At 44.1% G+C, this 17,766-nt stretch overlaps 1 protein-coding gene across 1 annotated transcript in view; it reads left to right on the top strand.

Annotated features, from left to right (window-relative positions):
* The window catches only part of LOC131265330 (nephrin-like), a 37,346-nt gene that overhangs the window by 13,685 nt on the left and 5,895 nt on the right, over positions 1 to 17,766 (top strand). The window contains exons 4-11 of the mRNA XM_058267588.1: positions 1,030 to 1,123; positions 2,094 to 2,207; positions 4,368 to 4,571; positions 5,009 to 5,302; positions 5,382 to 5,512; positions 6,601 to 6,760; positions 13,824 to 13,998; positions 16,578 to 16,689. Coding sequence (XP_058123571.1) covers positions 1,030 to 1,123; positions 2,094 to 2,207; positions 4,368 to 4,571; positions 5,009 to 5,302; positions 5,382 to 5,512; positions 6,601 to 6,760; positions 13,824 to 13,998; positions 16,578 to 16,689 — 1,284 coding nt within the window. The remainder of the gene's footprint in view (positions 1 to 1,029; positions 1,124 to 2,093; positions 2,208 to 4,367; positions 4,572 to 5,008; positions 5,303 to 5,381; positions 5,513 to 6,600; positions 6,761 to 13,823; positions 13,999 to 16,577; positions 16,690 to 17,766) is intronic.

Here is a 17,766-nt window from a genome sequence, read left to right as displayed (position 1 = left end):
CGACAAATGAGGTCCTACCCACGAACCCCAGTCTGACCGGAACAGCGACAGGTCGAGTTTCGGGGAGGGAAAATCAATGTTTAACCGAAGAAAATCGTGTTTGCGGTTGTAACGCATCTGTCGGCGAGCGTGCGCGCGCGATTTTCCAACGGAAGTGCGTCGGCAACGTGTTTGGTTTTTTAAATTTTTCTTTCACCTCGAACTGGAAATCATTTACTACGGAAGTGTCTATGTGTTGTTGTTTGTGCGCTGTTGCCATGTGTTTCTGTTTGCCACAGCGGTGTCTTCCCCCTTACACACCCACTCACCGCAAACGCAAACTTGCTCGTCCCGTGCGCCCTTTCGCTCCCGGTACGTGCGTAATTATCCGAAGAATTCGATGGCAAAGTGATTCCTTTATTTGCTGCTACACATTTTCCATGCTTCACACCAACTTTTTGCCCCGGTTGGTGTTTGTTTATGTTCCACTGGTGACCCGCGGAGCCGCCCGGTCTGTGGCCCGGTGCTGGTGGAAAAGTTTTTAAAAATGTGCTGGGATTTCTACTTAATTTAATTAAAAATGCGGCTTGGCATTACTGTCAGCTGGCGCAATGGCTTTGGTACGTTCGGTCCGTGCTGGATCTCTTTTTTATTGAGATTTTATTTTTCCGCGTTTCTCCACCAGGGATAGGAAATCGCATCGGTGCAAATGATGAAGTTCATTAGTTACCCAATGGTTTACATGGTTTATTTTTCAAGTTGATCTCTGTCTAGTGTTTTTTTAGTCCTGTCAACAAAAGGTGTATCAGTGTTTAATTTATTGACATCATCGAACTGCTGTTCACATCACGCTGTGGCAAAGTGAACGATGTGTGTGAAACAAATAAATTTACAAGAATTACTTTTGATGCATGATAATGCACGATTCGCTTCGATTGAAATTATCTAGAGATTGCAGATGAAATGAAATCATCTACACGTGTTCCCAAAGCTCTGTATCAACTACAACTAAACTAAATACAGCAAATCTCTCTTTCCATTCCATTTCAGAACCTTAAACGGCACGATCAAGGAATCTACCGATGTCGAATCGATTTTCGAACGATACAAACTCAAACGTACCGGTACAATCTATCTGTCGTAGGTAAGTGATTCATTTTGAGAAGGTTTCTCCAAAATTACACCTCCGAAGGCAAATTCTACGTAAAAATTCGTGTTGGTTTGCGTCCTCAAAACTTCTGCCCATAGATGTTGCCGACGAGCAGGCAGATCGCTGACTGTAATTGATGCAATTAATTCTAGGGGATGGCAAACATGCCTAATGGTGTAATTATCGCTCATCTTAAGAGCTAAGCATTTACATGCATCATTGAGGATGCCTTAGTGGCTGCATTTCGCACTCGTAATAACAACCAATTCAAAGGCAAATGCTTCCCCAGCCATGCAGCGAAGCTGGATAGGAAAAGATGCGGCAGTAATAGTCCTTCGACATGGAGCTGTTGCTACGAAAAAGCGACGGATTGTTTGATGAGAACTAGTTACCTTTGCACACTCTGACTAAAGTGCCTCACATTTACGTCGGATGCAGTCTCTTTGATTTCGTATTTTTCATTTCAACAAGTACGCCAATTTACTTTAACATGAGCTGTCTGCTTTGACATGAACAGATGAGTGATGTGGTAGTTATTTTGCACAAATTAGAACTGTTCTTGCGTAAAAGAGTATATATATAAACGGTATGTATAAAGTATTGAAGATGTAGGGTGACTTGAAAAGAAATAAACGTGTTAGTGTTGTGTTACCTTTTTTAAAGAGCACTAATGTGCTTTGATTCGAGTCATAGGAAGTTTTTTAGTTGACATGTATTTTATAACTAATTTTTGTACAGAAAATGAATTCCAAAAAATTTATAAGCATTTATTTAATCTTAAATTATATTTTTATTCTACATAAAGCTACACAATGAAGTGTGAAGTTGATTTAGCAACAACTCAATATCTTACTTAACAACCTGCTAGCGCAATGATGTCCAACGAATGAAAGCATTTAGCACCAACAAATGAGTAACTTCACTAACACCAGCGCTACCGGGCGCCATCATTAACTACTTGCAGTCCTGCCAGAGCAACCGGTGGTCCTGGATCGCTGGGGACGTCATCTCAACGGCACGAAGCTCGGTCCCAAGGAAGAGGGCGACGATGTCGTTATCACCTGCCGTGTTTCGGGCGGTAAGTCTGACTAAACCGGGGAGCACACACACACACATACTCAAGAACACACTACTATGTGGCCACACATAAGCCGTCCTGCGCCAACTCATCCCTGTCGTTGGCCTGTCATTGGCCTGTCAAACAAGCGACTGCGAGTGGACGTGAGTTCGGTCCGGGTGTTTTCATCAAGGATTCTTGCGTCCTCTAAATCCATTAACGCCACACCGTGCCCACCCTGTGTAAACACCCTCCCAGTTCACCCTCCAATCCGTTGGCCATCAGATGTGTTCCGTCAATCAGGACCTCCTCGTCCACGACTTATTACTTCACTCGCTTACCTCGTACGCGGTGCCATAATGGACGCTCAAAGAACGTCAACATTTTGCTGTCCATTGCATCGCCTCGGTCGAGCGCGTTCCTGGCTTTTCCTTTCGCCAGCCAGCTTCCAGCGGATAGCAGTGTATAGAATCGTGCCCTGAAGTAGTATCTTCCACGGTTCTTTTCACTGAGTTCTTTACCTTATTCTATGTGCACTGACTATCTTCTCGGATCGCTTCCTTTAGTGGTCGGGCCATATTGAAGAGTTGCAGGACTTGGGTAGGAAAAGCAGAATGCATTAATACCTATTGCTCGTCATCTTCCCGCTACTCTGTTTAATGTGCCGGCCTCTACAGACGTCAGAAACGCAGAAACGCCGGTACTCGCACTAATCTTGTCGTTTCTTTTTTCTCGCGGCAGCGAATAAAAAAACCACAACAAGCACTCCACGCAATACATTCTAGCCAACAGCGAAGTAAGCAACTACACCTTCGAAACGTTGAAACATACTTCATTCTACGGATTGCGTTTCCATGGCGATTCCTTTTCCATTTGGAAACCGCTTTCGTAGCTTCGCACTCGAGGTGCAGTGAAAACACGACTCACTCCACTCGACTCGACACACAGCAAAAATGTAAAACCTAAAAAACACCCGACCAATTCCAAGGTAGAGGAGAACTAGAGGGAGTCCCACCCACAACCCACCGCGATATGAGGGGAGTGGAGAATGATGGTTAATTTAAAAAGTTCGCGGATATTGGATAAGTTTGCCGCCTTTTTCTCTGTTTGTTGGATAACCGTGCGCTGTCGGCTGCACTTCCGGTTTGCCGCCCGCATGGAACGCGGTGCGTTCGTGAGGCGAATCCGGGATCCCTCCTCCTTGCGGTCCCCTTGGATGATATCTTCCCAATGTCGATCGCATCTTCCATTTTGCCATCCCAATGTCAATGATTGACAGCGGGATCGAGAAAGTTTTGCTCGAAATTTGCCCATTCCGCTCGGCAGCCATCGGGGAGAGATGAATTGTTAATGGATTTACAGCCGGAATGTAGTTGTACATAATTAATTCGCATCGAGTGAAGGCAACCGACCGTACGGGGATACGGAAATACGAACCGTCGCTGGTAAAGGATGTTTGATGCTGTTTGGTTAACACTTCCGCTACTTTGCTATAATCCTTCAACCTCAAACAAATCAAATATAACGTTTTATTCATATTACAAACGGGCTATAGTGGCCTAAAATTCATAAAAAGACCTTTTTATGGACACATCTAGACAAAGCATTGTTTTGTGCAATCAATATATGTCTTTTTGAGCTAAGTACTAACAACTTCTGAAGTAAGAAAAATTCATTTAAAACGATTTACAGTTCAGATAAGTCTTTATTAGATGGTAAAAATCTAGTAATTTAATAAATCTTTATTAGATGATAGATACTTTTTGGATTTTGTTGGAAACGTCAGTTACTAAAGTTGAAATGAAAAATCTATCAATAATGCCACAAAATGTGCGACAGTAATTGGAACATGATTCTTTTTTATTATTTGAGCAATTAGCAAACCCAACTCTTTAATGTTCGTTACTAGCTAACATGCATGCGTTAGTTTGTTTATACATTCAAGGGTTCTCGAAGTTTAATTTTATGAAAACTCGCGGAAAAAGAAACAAAATGTGATATTTGGAGACAGGAACGGTACCAACCACAAATTTTTCGTTAGAAATTACAAACCGAAAACGACAAAACCATGCAAAGGGCACTGCAAACGGATTAGGAAAACATACAGATTGGTTGAGAAAGCACTTTTTACCGGTCGCGTTCACTGATCCCACACTTTACGCTGCTTCCCTTCGTTGGCAGGACGGCCGCAGCCCGAGGTTCGGTGGCTCATCAACGGGGTCATCGTGGACGATCAGTACGAGCAGAACTCGGGTGACGTCATCGAGAACCGGCTGCTCTGGCCGACGATCCAGCGCAGCGACCTGAACTCCATCTTCACCTGCCAGACGATGAACACGAAGCTGGTGGAACCGAAGGAGACGAGCTACGTGCTGGACATGCACCGTGAGTATCCGGCCCAGCCCGGGGGAAGCCGGGTACTATTTATTGTAAAAATATTTGCAAACCACTGCCCCACGCTCGAGAGAGTTGCCCACCAGAATGGCTAGCAAAGGAAAAAAAAAGGATATCGTGGTGGGAAAAATGGTGCTGCTTGTACAGCTTGTTCCAGCTGAAACTTTTACCCAGCTGGGTCGTGCAGCGAACCCCAATACCTTTTTCACGCTTTGTACTTCAACAGCCAACTGTACTCATTTTTCGTCCTTTCCTTCCTTTTTCCCGGGATGGGTTTTTTTTGGAATCACCCTTGGTTAGCCAAAAATCATTGCATCTGTGTGAAAGGTGATTTCCGATTCTAGTTGGCATGTACATTTTCATGTTTCGAGATTTTAGGCTCATTGTCCACCATCTTTAGTAAACCATTTTTCCACCGTTTCCCACAGTGAAACCGCTCACGATAAAGGTGGTGAATCCGCCAAACACGCTGGTGGCGGACAAGCGGTACGAGATCGCCTGCCAGAGCACCGGTTCGCGGCCGAACGCCATCATCACCTGGTACAAGGGCAAGCGGCAGATGCGCCGGACGCGGGATGAGATCCTGGACCACAACACCACCACGTCGTCGCTCAGCTTCGTGCCGACGACTGAGGACGACGGCAAGACGCTCACCTGCCGGGCGGAAAACCCCAACGTGAACGGTCTGTTCCTCGAGACGGACTGGAAGATGAGCGTTGTCTGTACGTGCCTACCACCACCGGGGTCGATGACCGCCCGGGACCCCGTGGCTGGTACTTATTTTGTTTGCCGTTTTTTCAGATCCTCCAATCGTGACGATCCAGCTTGGACCGACGCTGGTCGTGGACGACATCAAGGAAGGCGACGACGTGTACTTCGAGTGTCACGTTCGCTCGAACCCCGACTGGAAGAAGCTGCAGTGGTTTCACAACGTAAGTTTTCGTGCCGTCGGAACAATGTTTGTCTCCCGCTTAGTGGCATTAAGGGGTCGATCATTCGATAAATTGTATAAATAATGTGGCACTGAGGTATTTAAAGAGCAGATCTTCTTCGGGCAATCGAACTCTTCAGTAGTGTTTCCAAATGTTAAACACAGTCTTTAAAACATTTACCATCTTATTATTAATTAAGTTAGTTTACAAAACTAATTACTTGAGTGGAACATAGCACTGAAAAGCAAATGACATATAAAAGCTTCACTCTACTCACTATAATCACGTTTCCATTCTTTTTGAAACATTTAATATTTTCGTAATTAGCCCTAAGCCAAAGAACTTTAGGCTCGTAGAAGCGTACTTTTTGAAAACATTAAAGTGACCTTCCGTAAATTAACAATTTTGAAGAAAACTTTACAACGAAAAGGCTTTTACCACGTAGTAAATGCAACAAAACATGTAAAGAACATGAAAATCGTTTATTTGAAACAATCAAAACCTAACTGTTTCCATATCAAAACTGGTTAAAATCATGCTCTTTGCGATGTAGTGCAAAGAATTGATGAAAATTATCGACAATTTATAATAGTATGTGGAATGGCTCGTATACTTTTATCTTGTGCTTGTTTCGAGTAACATTTGATTGTTTTTCCAATTACGCTTTTTCATTCTTAAAATACTTATCGAGCTTTTGTCTGTCCAAAATGTCTCCTGCATGAAGAAAGGCGCTCTTCCAACTTGATTTTTAATCGTAAATTTGTGCACCTTTTGTGCTTGCCTTTTGCTTTAACTTTCGCCAACGATAATTATTGAGCTAAACCCGATCCACTCAAGCAGCTTGAAACACTAAAAAGACAGAAAGAAATTGAATGAAGAAGTACAAATTTTATGAAAAGTCCACATCGAAGGGATACGAAGGAAAAGCAAACTCATGAAACGTTAATCACATGACCGTTGAAGCAACAGGTTGTAAGAGGAAGGTGTAAATCGTTTAGCAAAGCAAACACTGTCCCCCACCACACACACACTCGGTGACACTTATCCTTGTGCTTCCTTTTCATTGCGCCATTCCTCCCGCTTCGCAGGATATCCTGCTCCAGTACAATGGGTCGGCGCGCGTCATCCAGAGCGGTCAGAGTCTCGTGCTCCAGAAGGTGACGAAACAATCGGCCGGATATTACGCTTGCAGTGCAATCAACGCGGAGGGTGAAACCGTCAGCGATCAGCAGTACCTCCGGGTGAAGCGTAAGTACCTCCAACCGATCGTAGGTCAGTGTCAACGCTTCTTTCCCGCTTGGAACGTTCCTTGGTTGGAAATATTCTCTCTAATGAGACTGGCAGCAGTTTCTTAACCCGTTATGTGTCAACCGGGCAGCTGAACACTTCTACCGACAGGAAATGCTGGCACCGGAAATTGATAGTTGATGGATTTTTCTCACTCGTGGTAACCACTAGACGGGACGGGGTTGCTTATTTTTCCAAGCCCCAACTATCAACCCAGCTGAGGGTGGGTAGAGACAGAGGGGGTTTTTTTTAAACCCCATTTTAACCACCCGCTCATGACTGACCGACGGCATCCGGTGGTTTCGCTCAGTGCAATCATTGGTAACCGGAGGACTCCCGGCACTTCCAGCTGGCCGACTCCGGGCGCCTGCGCCGGTGGCGGAAATTGAAAGTTGATTGAAATGGAATTACATTTAATTGTCGCTTCCTGCGCACGGACTGTGCTGGGGCCGCGGATATTTGCGGTCACCTCCGGAGAATTGTGCAGGAAAATATGGTCAACACCGGTTGACCAACTGACACACATTCGGCCAGTCGCCAATTTTTGTATGCGTTCAATCAATTTCAACAAAGTCGACTAACCGCTTGGAACTACTCAGAAAACTATTGAAACTCACTCAATGTTGCAACACAATGTTGCATTTACACAATCATAGAAATTCAGATGCATGAATCTTCGGCACAACCTAGGGTGATTGAGAATCAGATGCATGAATCTTCGACTGAAAGATTCTTGAGTCTCAAAGATTCATCTTTTTTATCTGCCGATTTAACCCATGGAGGAACCATAAGGCTTTATGAAAGATTCATTAAGATTCATCAATGTTTCGAAAGATTCATGAATGTTTTGAGATCGAATCCTCAAAGTTTAACGAATTAATCTTAACGAATCTTGATTGCAACTTTCATATGAATAAATTCAATAAATTTAATTTCGATGACCGAAATTTAACCGTATGTCCTGTGAGTCTCCTCATAAGGACGAAACATTATCCGGTACAGCATAATAAGAAAGCATCCAGCAACGCAGTACACTAACAATATTTTTGGTTCTTGACGGGCGAAAAGAAATCAATACTTATTCTTATTATGAACAAGACAAATAATGTGTTCCTATGTTATTCAACATTACTGCAAAATTTGAGAAGAAATGCGAAGCCTCCGCTTCGCTAGTAAGGTGTAAGTAAACTCCCAGGGTTGAAACTAAATATGTTAAAGACATATTTTAAAGAAAGTATGAAAACAAAACATTTTAAAATATGAATATGGTTCTGTTCTTGGTGATCATTCATACAACAACTAAAATAGAATAAAATGAAAAAATCTTATGAATCAAAAACCTGCTTGGAGCGACCTCTCCTTATTCATGTGTAATGCACAGAGCCTACCTTCTACTACCACCCACAACTAACGTCTCCATTTACACCCTTCCCTCCTGGCAGGCCGCCTCGGCCCGCCAACGGACCGCAAGTACTTTCACGCTATCATCCAAATAACTAATTCATTAGGAAAGCTCCTGTCGGTCGGGAAATATGATTATATCATACCGGGTTTTTCCGGGTGGCGCAACCCGACGACTGTCGCCGTATGCCGCCGGCGGTTCCGGTTTTCGTCAGACTTGCCGACCCGCAATTACATCGGCGAAAACCGGCAAACATATAATTTGCACTGCGGATTTATAATGAAACTAATTACGGTACAACGTGCGGATGGGGAAGGGGCTGTGGGCGGACGGCGAAGGAGGCCGTCAAGGGACTCGGCTTAAGAGAAACCTAAACAAATGCAAGCCCCGTGGGGGATTCGCGCCGCTTCCGGTTCCCGGTTGCGGAGAAGTCGGCGCTTGTAAGCAAACTATCTCTTCAGACGATTTTCCATTCATTATCCTGGAGATCGTGCATTGGGAATGCACCCTTCCATGCCCGTTCACTGACGATGGATTTTTTCCCCCTCACGAAGCGGCCATATCGTTCTTGAAGCATAGTAAATTTGACTTATATCTAACAACAAACTGCGCGATTAAATTATTTGTCAAGATGGAACCAGCTGCTGCGGTAATGCAGGGAACTTTTCCCTACGCCCATTTTTCCCTTGTCCGCCTTCCCGGTGTCACCACAAACACACTCGTGCACATACGGTCACCAGATTGCATCCGCGCAAAGTGGGTCACGGCAGCTTGGTTGCAGCTTGCACTAAATATTTACCCACAGCAGCGAGCTTTTCCCGATGAATGCGTACTTCCCTGGGTGAGGAAACATGTTTTCACCGGAAGGGGGAGCGACACCGCCCGTCGGCAGATAATTTAACCAATCTGTTTTATTTCTTTCTACAAACACCAGAATCCTCAAATGCAACAAATTGCGTCAACGAACCGTGCACACAAGCTTCACTTATAAACCCCACACACACACACACACCTCACCGCCATGGAGGTGAACCCTAATCAAGCAGCCGGCTTATGAGATTTTCACCGGACGCCGGACCTTGTTAGTGTAACCCTTCTGGCGTGATCTTCTCGGCGAAACGCGAACGCTCAACGAGCGGTGAAAATCCGATTGAGCTTTTCCGCCGAACACACGACGATGGGGGAAAACATTCTTCCCGTTCGTCATGCGAGCGACCGTCGACCACCACCCGAATCGCCAACACAAAACATTCCCGCTCCCACCAAAAACCCGGGGAAAATCCGGGTGGAAAATTGCGTCGGCTGCTGCAATATGTCGAAAATAGTTGAGCGGACGCGACGCCATCATGCCGACCTGATGCGACCGGCTGCAGCAACACCGCACTCCCGGGTGCAATGCGAATCATTTCGCCGTGCGGTGTGTGTAGGCCACTCCCCGCTCCTTACCAACCATTCCCCCGCTACCACCGAGCCACTAATATGCCGCGTCATGTTCCAGTTCCGGCCCAGCTGTGGCTTTAATGAAGGACGTGGCGGGGGATTGGGGGGAAATGTTTTTTCTCCACCCTTTTCCGATGCATTCGGCGATCGAATTCGACCGCACATTGGTAAGCCGGGCGAACGGAACGGCAGGCGGTCTCAGGTTCCGAGCGGTCCTGCCAATAGCGCAATGCTCTCCAACATCGACGCCACATCAATGCTGAGCCTTGCGTACATCGAAACCGGCCCGAAGCAATCGATCATTGCAGTCGAGTGCCGGTTTCGGCAGACTGTGTCAAATGCGTACTTTCCACCCCACCGTGTGCCCTTTCCCACGCCGTTCGGTTTTTGCATGTTTGATTTTCCATCAAAGTTGGTGAAAATAATTCCATCCACCGATCAAAACGTGTATGCCTATGTAAAACGCTGCGGGAGTTCAGAGAATTAATGCTGAAGCGGGTAACGAACACAAATTAATCACTCATTCCCAAGGTAAAATCGAATCGTTCCTAAAATTGTCATGGTGTTAACCCCACTTTTAGGTTCCCTCATTTTTAAGTTAATTTGGATAGTTTAGTGTAGTCTTAAAACGTAACAATACCACTTGGTTTTACTATATGCTAGAGATTTACACTGTGTCCTGTTTTATAGAACCAAGTCAAGTGTATCTGTAACATTAAATTCATTTTAATACATATTGCAAATTCATCACTTTTTGCTCCCCATAAGTGGTTTTAGTAACTTCTGTTGATAACAAAACATTAAAGTAACAGGTACCCCTACCTTTACTGTATTTAGTTTGAAATATTCCGTTTGAGATACTTCTATTCAGGGTTTTGGGATATCGATTCTTTGATATTCTTGTTAGAAACAGAAACAACACTTCTTGGCTCGTCTGACGTATTAGATTCCCCTCATGTCGGTGACAGACCTAACCCGCGTCAGAGATCGATTTTATGGTACATGAACCAAACCCTTATTTCCTTACTGGTAGGGATCTTGCTGAAAAGATACCTTTTTCATACAAAACTTGTGAATGATTCTAGAACCTTAATGTAATCCTTTTTTTTTATTTGGCACGGTGTGTGAGTGCCAGTTCCAACTACTGAGAAGCACATTGTTGGATGGTATTGTTGGTGTAGATTTATTGTAGCAATATATAAAATACATACATTGCATACCAAATCCAATTAAAATACAAAAACAATCCATATTCTGCTAGGACTTAAACACACAACGTTATAATGATAGATGACTTTTTTGATTTTGTAATGTTCAATCAACGCATTTTGCGTTACAGACAACTGAAGCTGTGATTTACACCGACGGACACTTGGTTTGGATCTGTATGGATGTACCTAATCATCTCTTAACTTCATTTAGTAGTAAATTTTGCAGTAAAATTTCGAAATCAATGTAAACAAATAAAATTGATTAAATTAGTCAATTTTTTAACTAATTTAAATGTTGATGATGATGAAATTCAAAGTTGGATCAATGTGAACCCTTGTAAGTTATCCATCAATGGTCAGCAATTTTGGCGAACTGTGTTTATTATGCCTTACAATTGTTCAGCTTATTTTTGCCACAACAAGCTTATAAGATTTGCAAAATGTGACAAAACTTTTTCTTTGTGGAAGTTACCTAAAACTTGTTTTTTTGTTCATATCAAGATTTTTTCTAACTATACCGCCACAAAAGCGTCATTTATCTCTCTCAAAATTCCTCCTATAGATGGTTCTGTTTCGGTGCTTGAAACCACCATCATTACATTCCCCCATTAATGCTCGTTATATCATAATCGCATTTCAGCAAAGGCGCTCACTTTTCGCCGCAGCGTTTTGTTTGTAAATTTTGCGCAGCTGATTAAAAACGGTACCCGATCGCGGATCGCACCAATATGCAAATGATAACCGATTTATGCTGTCGGCACAGTGATGAAGTGACCGCGCTTGCATACGATAATGGCGTTATGGTTCGTTAGAGCACGCTAACGCAAACGTAGGTGGCATTAGGGAGGGAACAGAAAATAAAACACAAATAAAAAAACGCTCCCTAACCTAACGAAACAATTCCGAACGATTTCCCAGCGGGAATGACATTTAAAATTTCTGCATCCCTAAGCCCTTGGTGAACGCTTTCCGATTAATTACATTTAGCATATTATTGAAATATGCGTCCGCTCCGGCAGAAGCTGCCCGTAATCAGATTATTTTGCAAATGCGATTTTGCAATATTGTCATTGATGGTGCACATTTGGGGGAGCTTACGTGACCCCGACGCATCGGTTTCCGTCTCGCCAAAGCACCGGACCAAAGTGCGGCCCGTGCTTAGGAGTTTAAAGGGAAAGGCAAAATAATTGGCCCCCTCCCACTCTCCGCTACGCAGTTGAACCCTCCCCCTCGGGTAGGAAAACCCAGCCGGAAAATGTATCACATACAGCGAGCAACCAACCCGAGTCTTTCGGTACGGGGAGGATGCGCGGAAATTTTCATTTCGATAAACGGCTTTTCCAATCAATATTAGCTTACCGATGCAACGGGCAACACTTACGGAAGGGGTTTTGCTTTTTTTCCCCCAATTTTTGCACATGTGCTTTGTTTCACAACCGCGCCAACGGGGAAACGATTCATTACACCGGCAGGCCAACCGGATTCAACAGCACGCAATTGTTCCGTAATTCCACGATTAGGAAACCACAACCGTGCAACACATTCCGTCCGGCCAAATACCGACGATGTAAGCCACGGCCGTGCGAAATTTCCCGGAATTTGTATGTGTAATCTAAGGTTTTATGTAGGAAACGTGGGAGGGTCGGTGAATCCGACTGGCCAGCGGTGAAATTAAACATATAAAATAACCTTATGGTGCGGAAACACCTTTTGTAGCTCACTGCACATTGGAGTGGAGTGTTTTTATTTTCCAAAAAGGTGGAATTTTGCAAAACAAAATATTCAGGAGCCCTAATCGGAAAGAGATTACGTTTAAAAAGCACTGAAAAAATAATAGCCTATTTTATATTCAATCGTTTCTCGAATGCTATCTTATCTTCTACGGATTAATTTATGAATTTATTTACAAAATTAGACCCATTCAATAATATTTGATGGCATACAATCGTGCTAATGGGAGTAAACTTCTTTATTAAACCATTCAAGTTATGATAAGGTGTTTTATGCTTCCACTTGTTTGAAACGCATGTTAAAAGCAATTATCTGATACCTGAAAATTATAAAACGAGTACTTAAAAGTTGTTTTGCTCTGGACAAGGTGCTAGAAAAAGGTACGAAAAGCAAATGATTTTCATGGATTTTATGAATAGAAAAGTTGTCAAAAAATCAATCTTTAAAACAAGGGAATTTATCTGCGTTTCAGAGTGAACAATCGATTTTGTTCTAGATGGTCGCATCCCAAACTGTATGCAATATTAAACAAATGTAGTTCTCCTTTGACCTTCTATTTCGCCATCTCGTGTCCATGGAAACGATGAAGCAAGCTAGTCCCGTTGTTAGACATTATAATAATCCTACCGTCCAATGTCGTGTGGGTAGTCCTGAAATAAATTCCGACACCCGTGCGTTGGAGGAACCATTTGGAAACCCGATTTTAAACCACTCTCCCATCGGAAAAGGGCAATCTGGTTTCGACGACGGCGAAGCGAAAAGGATGCCCGTTTGGCGGCGGAGGATTTTCACGAAATCCCATCCTTCATTAAAAACCGCCGGCTGTCTCACTAATCAGAAATCCGCTCGGATCTACAAGCTCCACCACTGTTGCCAACCCCCGGCGGCATGTCCTCCACCTGATACGTATGCCGGTGCTTGTGTGTGTGTCAGTATGCGGCATGCATCGTGGATGTACGCGCAACGGTGCAGGTGAAATGATTTTTTGATTTTATTGCGGTTCATAACTAGCCGACCGGGTTGGCTTCGGGGCTCCGGAGGCACCACAGGATGGGAAATATTTTTAATCCACACGATCTAAAGGAAGGGTTGGTTGTGTGTTATGCAAGCTTCACATGTGGAAACGAGGGGCGGTGGGAGGAAGAAATATGAAGCGAGTTCTGGGTCACAACCGGTTGCCCGGTGCGAATGTGGATGAAAGTAATTAACGGCCTCCGTTTCTGCGCCACTCTCATTACAGATGTTCCCGTGTGTGCGACGGATCAGCTCGGCGGAAATGTGGCGGTAGGCAATGGAACCGATGGTGGTGGTGGTGGTGGTGGGGCAGCTGCAACCAGAAGTGGCATACTAATTGGCGCATCCCGGAACGAGAACGTGGAAATACCGTGCCATATTGCCGCCGATCCACCGGCCAGGTAAGTGTGGACAGGCGTGTGTGGGTGTACTTTTAAGGATGTGTGGAACTGGCATGGGACAGAGACCAAACTAACGAGAGTATCACGACAAAACATATGGTCGACCTCAACGTTGGATGTTCAGCGAAATGTTCGAGATAATGGACGTATTAATAGTTATGAGACGTTCAGGCAAATTATTTCAACATTTTGATAAGATTATTGTTTTATGTTTAAGTCCAGTATTGTTAGTTAAAAACGCACTAGCAATATTAAGATAAAAATAGCCTTAGTTTGACTTAAATTGGTTTTCGTTCAGCTTTAACTTTGCCTTAGTTTATTTTTCGTTAGGTATTTCATCTAGTCCTTGCTATCTAGATAGTACACCTTATCAAATGTCGCTGGATGGTTATTTTAATGGGCCCTAATATTACTGCAAACCCCGAATTCGCTAGGAATGATTTTTGTGTTGCGTAAAACCTATAGAAAGTTGTAGTCAATCTTTGGTCTGTGCAACACTAGTAAAGTGTTTATGATGTGCTGTTCTTTTTTCCTACCAAGAAGTGTAAAGAGCGTACATATTTGTTTTGTTTGTGTTCGTAAAACTGAGTTTCAAATGCTTTAGATGATTTTATTTAAAAAAAACATGAATTAAAAAAATCTTCAACAACATCTAATTGTTGCTAATGTTTTATTTTATGTTTGAATCAAAATTGTAATTGAACCAAACTAAATCCTAATTGCTAGAGTTTAACCATAATGGTCTCAATTAACGAAGACCAAAACCAAGGGGATGAGACATGTTTTTAACTTCATGACTGAACATAAAAATCCATTAAACACAGTTGCCAAAATTTCAAACTCATTAAAAACTATTCCGTGAGCCTTGTTTTGCCTTTTAATTTCGCTGTTAAGCCTGCCCCGTCGTACAGTGCGGCCATGTACGAGCCGGGTTGAAAGCAAGCCAACCACAGCGAGAACGCATTCCAAGTACACTTCACATTACAACTTAAGCCTTACACGTACGCGTACGAATGCTCGTTGTACCACACACGGGGCATCAGGACGGCTTTTCGAAGCTGTAGCAATCCGGGCATAGCACGGGGACGGTGGCCATTAGCCACCAAGGCCAAGGCAAGCAAGAACCATAATCAACCACCCGGATCATTATGAGCCCAAAGACAAACAAACAAACGAACGAAACCCGTGTGTGCCTTTTTGAAAGCCATTCCGGCACCAGGGCCTGTTGCCACGGGCCGTCGATTGGACGACTACACTTGCTAGGCTACGGAAAAGTTCTTCATCGGCGACGGAGAGAAAGTAACAAACAAAAAAAAAAAACAATCACCTTATCACGGGAGCCACAAAAGCTGTCGTCCTTTGCGCTTCGTATTAATATGTGTTGATTGCACCACCACCAACACCATCAGCACCGTGTCACGCAAGGGCTGGATTCCAATTCTAGCGAGCGTACAAAAGTGCAACCGAAATTGGTAAAAAGGGGAAAGTGTAGTACGAGATGAAAAATAAATAAACACAAACGAGGAGGGGCCGAGGGGGGGGGGGGAATGAACGGAGAACGAAAGTCAAAAATAAAAGCACCAAAAAACGATGGCTGCCGAAGCGAAACAACAACCGAACGCAAACCAATCTCGCAGCATCGCGGTTGAACCGCCACCGGACCACCGTGCCACGGTTGCGCAAAGATGCTCCCGGCTAAAGTTTGGCCATTTTTCTGGCCACGTGTACAACAGGCGTCCGCCTGGGGGAATCGGGGGAGGCGCTGAACCGATCGCGGTACCAAGAGGGTGGGGGGGGAGAGAGTTGGTTGATTCCGGTGCATGTTTACTTATTAAAAAGTTGCCCCGTTTGCGCTGGGCTGAGGCAAAAATACCATCGACGAGAAAACCCGAGCGGTGGCTCGGGGTGGTGGTAATTTCGCTTACAATGGTCTCGTTATTTTATTAACATCTATTTTCTTACCAGAGAGTGTGTGTATGTCTTTTTTCTGCTTTCTTTTCAAAAGAATTTCCTTCCAATGTTGTACCGTTTCGGTGGCGTTCGCTTCTGCGCCACGAGCAGTGTTGTTCACAATTCCGCGACAAAACCGCAAGAACTTTCTCCCAAATCGCGCCCTGCTTGGCGGGTGAGCAGAAAACTCCTCACCGACGGGATGTTTAATTATTGACCACCTCGAGCTCGAGTGAAACCGAACGCATAAGCAAGAAGGGGAGGAAGTTTGCTGGACCAAAACAGTCCGTATAAACGTGTTCCGTTTGGAAAATCCTTCCGACGTCCAATTAAGGGTGTTGTTCAAGCCGGGAAACGCTTTTCAGTCTTACAGGGGAGGATAGGCGTTTAAATGTGTCAAAAGTTCAACAGCACGTTCAATTGCACCCGGTACCTTCGAATGAAATGCCCAAATTTTCCCCCAAACACCGAAGAACACCGGCTCTCGGGACGTGAATAAAGGGCTTTCCTGCCCCGGGCTTGGGAGCTGGAAAGCAATCCGTAACTGTCTGCGCATAAATGCCACGCGCCGCATCCTTTCCACCCTGCTAGCCACTCATTCACCTCTGTCCCTTTCTTTTCCTTTCTAGGTCGTTCCACTGGCGGTTCAACAATTCCGCCGAAGTCCTACAGGTGGATGCGCATCGCTACACAAACCAGGGCAATATTAGCATTCTTAACTACGCACCGGCTACGGATCAGGTGAGCGAGGGGGGGGGGGAGAGAGAAGAAAGAGGGTGTTGGGAGGGGCAGGAGGCTTTTGGGGATCGTTTGATGTTTCCAGTCCTTGCCCCACGCAGTTCGTAGTGCTCTGTAAATCCGGTTCGGACCGGTTTGGTGTTTCAGATACAACACAATGTACGACCGATGAGCGCTCTCTGAAGGTCACCGATGCACAGATGAATAGCAATGCAAATGAGACGAAAGTGGCCATGAAACGAGCGCGTGTCGGAATCCTCTCAAAAGCATTCGATTATTCCACTAAAACCACACCAAACACCAGGCGTCTCCATTGGGTTTTATTTTTATTTCGTGATTGATTTTGAATGATTTTTAACTTCTATATTTTTATTATTATTCTTCTATATTATTATTATTATTCTTATTATTATAATTATTTTTATTATTATTATTATTATTATTATTATTAAGTTTAATTTTAAATTTTTTTAAAAAAATTTTTTAGTTATCCAAAATAGTTTCCAACACAAAAGGGTTTTAAATTTAACACACATTACTTTTTATAAAAACTTATGGGTGTGCGCTGGATTAAAATGCTCATTGTCCAACGCTGTGAAGGAGACCTCCGAATAATGTCGCTACGCTTTACAACATCACTTATTTAAATTTATCCTACCCTTCGAATGCTGAAATGCGTCAATTGCTGGTACATCGACAATGGCATTAAACATTCCCATTCGGCTGGATTACGAAACCCTTGCGCGGACGGCTTCGAAAATTGTCAAAGGGATCCATCCCTCCTGCATCCGTGGATTAGGTGAGCGAAAGAAAACCTCAAGTATTCAACCGCAGCACCACATCAAAAGGCAGTCGAAATTCGAAAGTGCCCTGTCCCTGTGGCAGGTTCTTATTTTATGTTCGCAAACGAAAGGGCTTACCATTATCTGCTACCGGTTACGAGTCGCCGAGTCCGCCTCGCCACCTCCACCGTGCTCGCCTGCATCGTGTAAATGTTCGTAAAATTGGTTTATGATGTACGGTTGGCATCGAATTATGCATAAAAGTGAAGCGATTACTCGGTGTCACTGTGTGTGTGTG

The sequence above is a fragment of the Anopheles coustani genome, chromosome 2 (genome assembly GCF_943734705.1).
Source record: "Anopheles coustani chromosome 2, idAnoCousDA_361_x.2, whole genome shotgun sequence".
NCBI classification, from domain to species: Eukaryota; Metazoa; Arthropoda; class Insecta; order Diptera; family Culicidae; genus Anopheles; species Anopheles coustani.
Note: the sequence above shows the minus strand (reverse complement) of the source record. Positions and strands in the feature narration are given on the sequence as shown.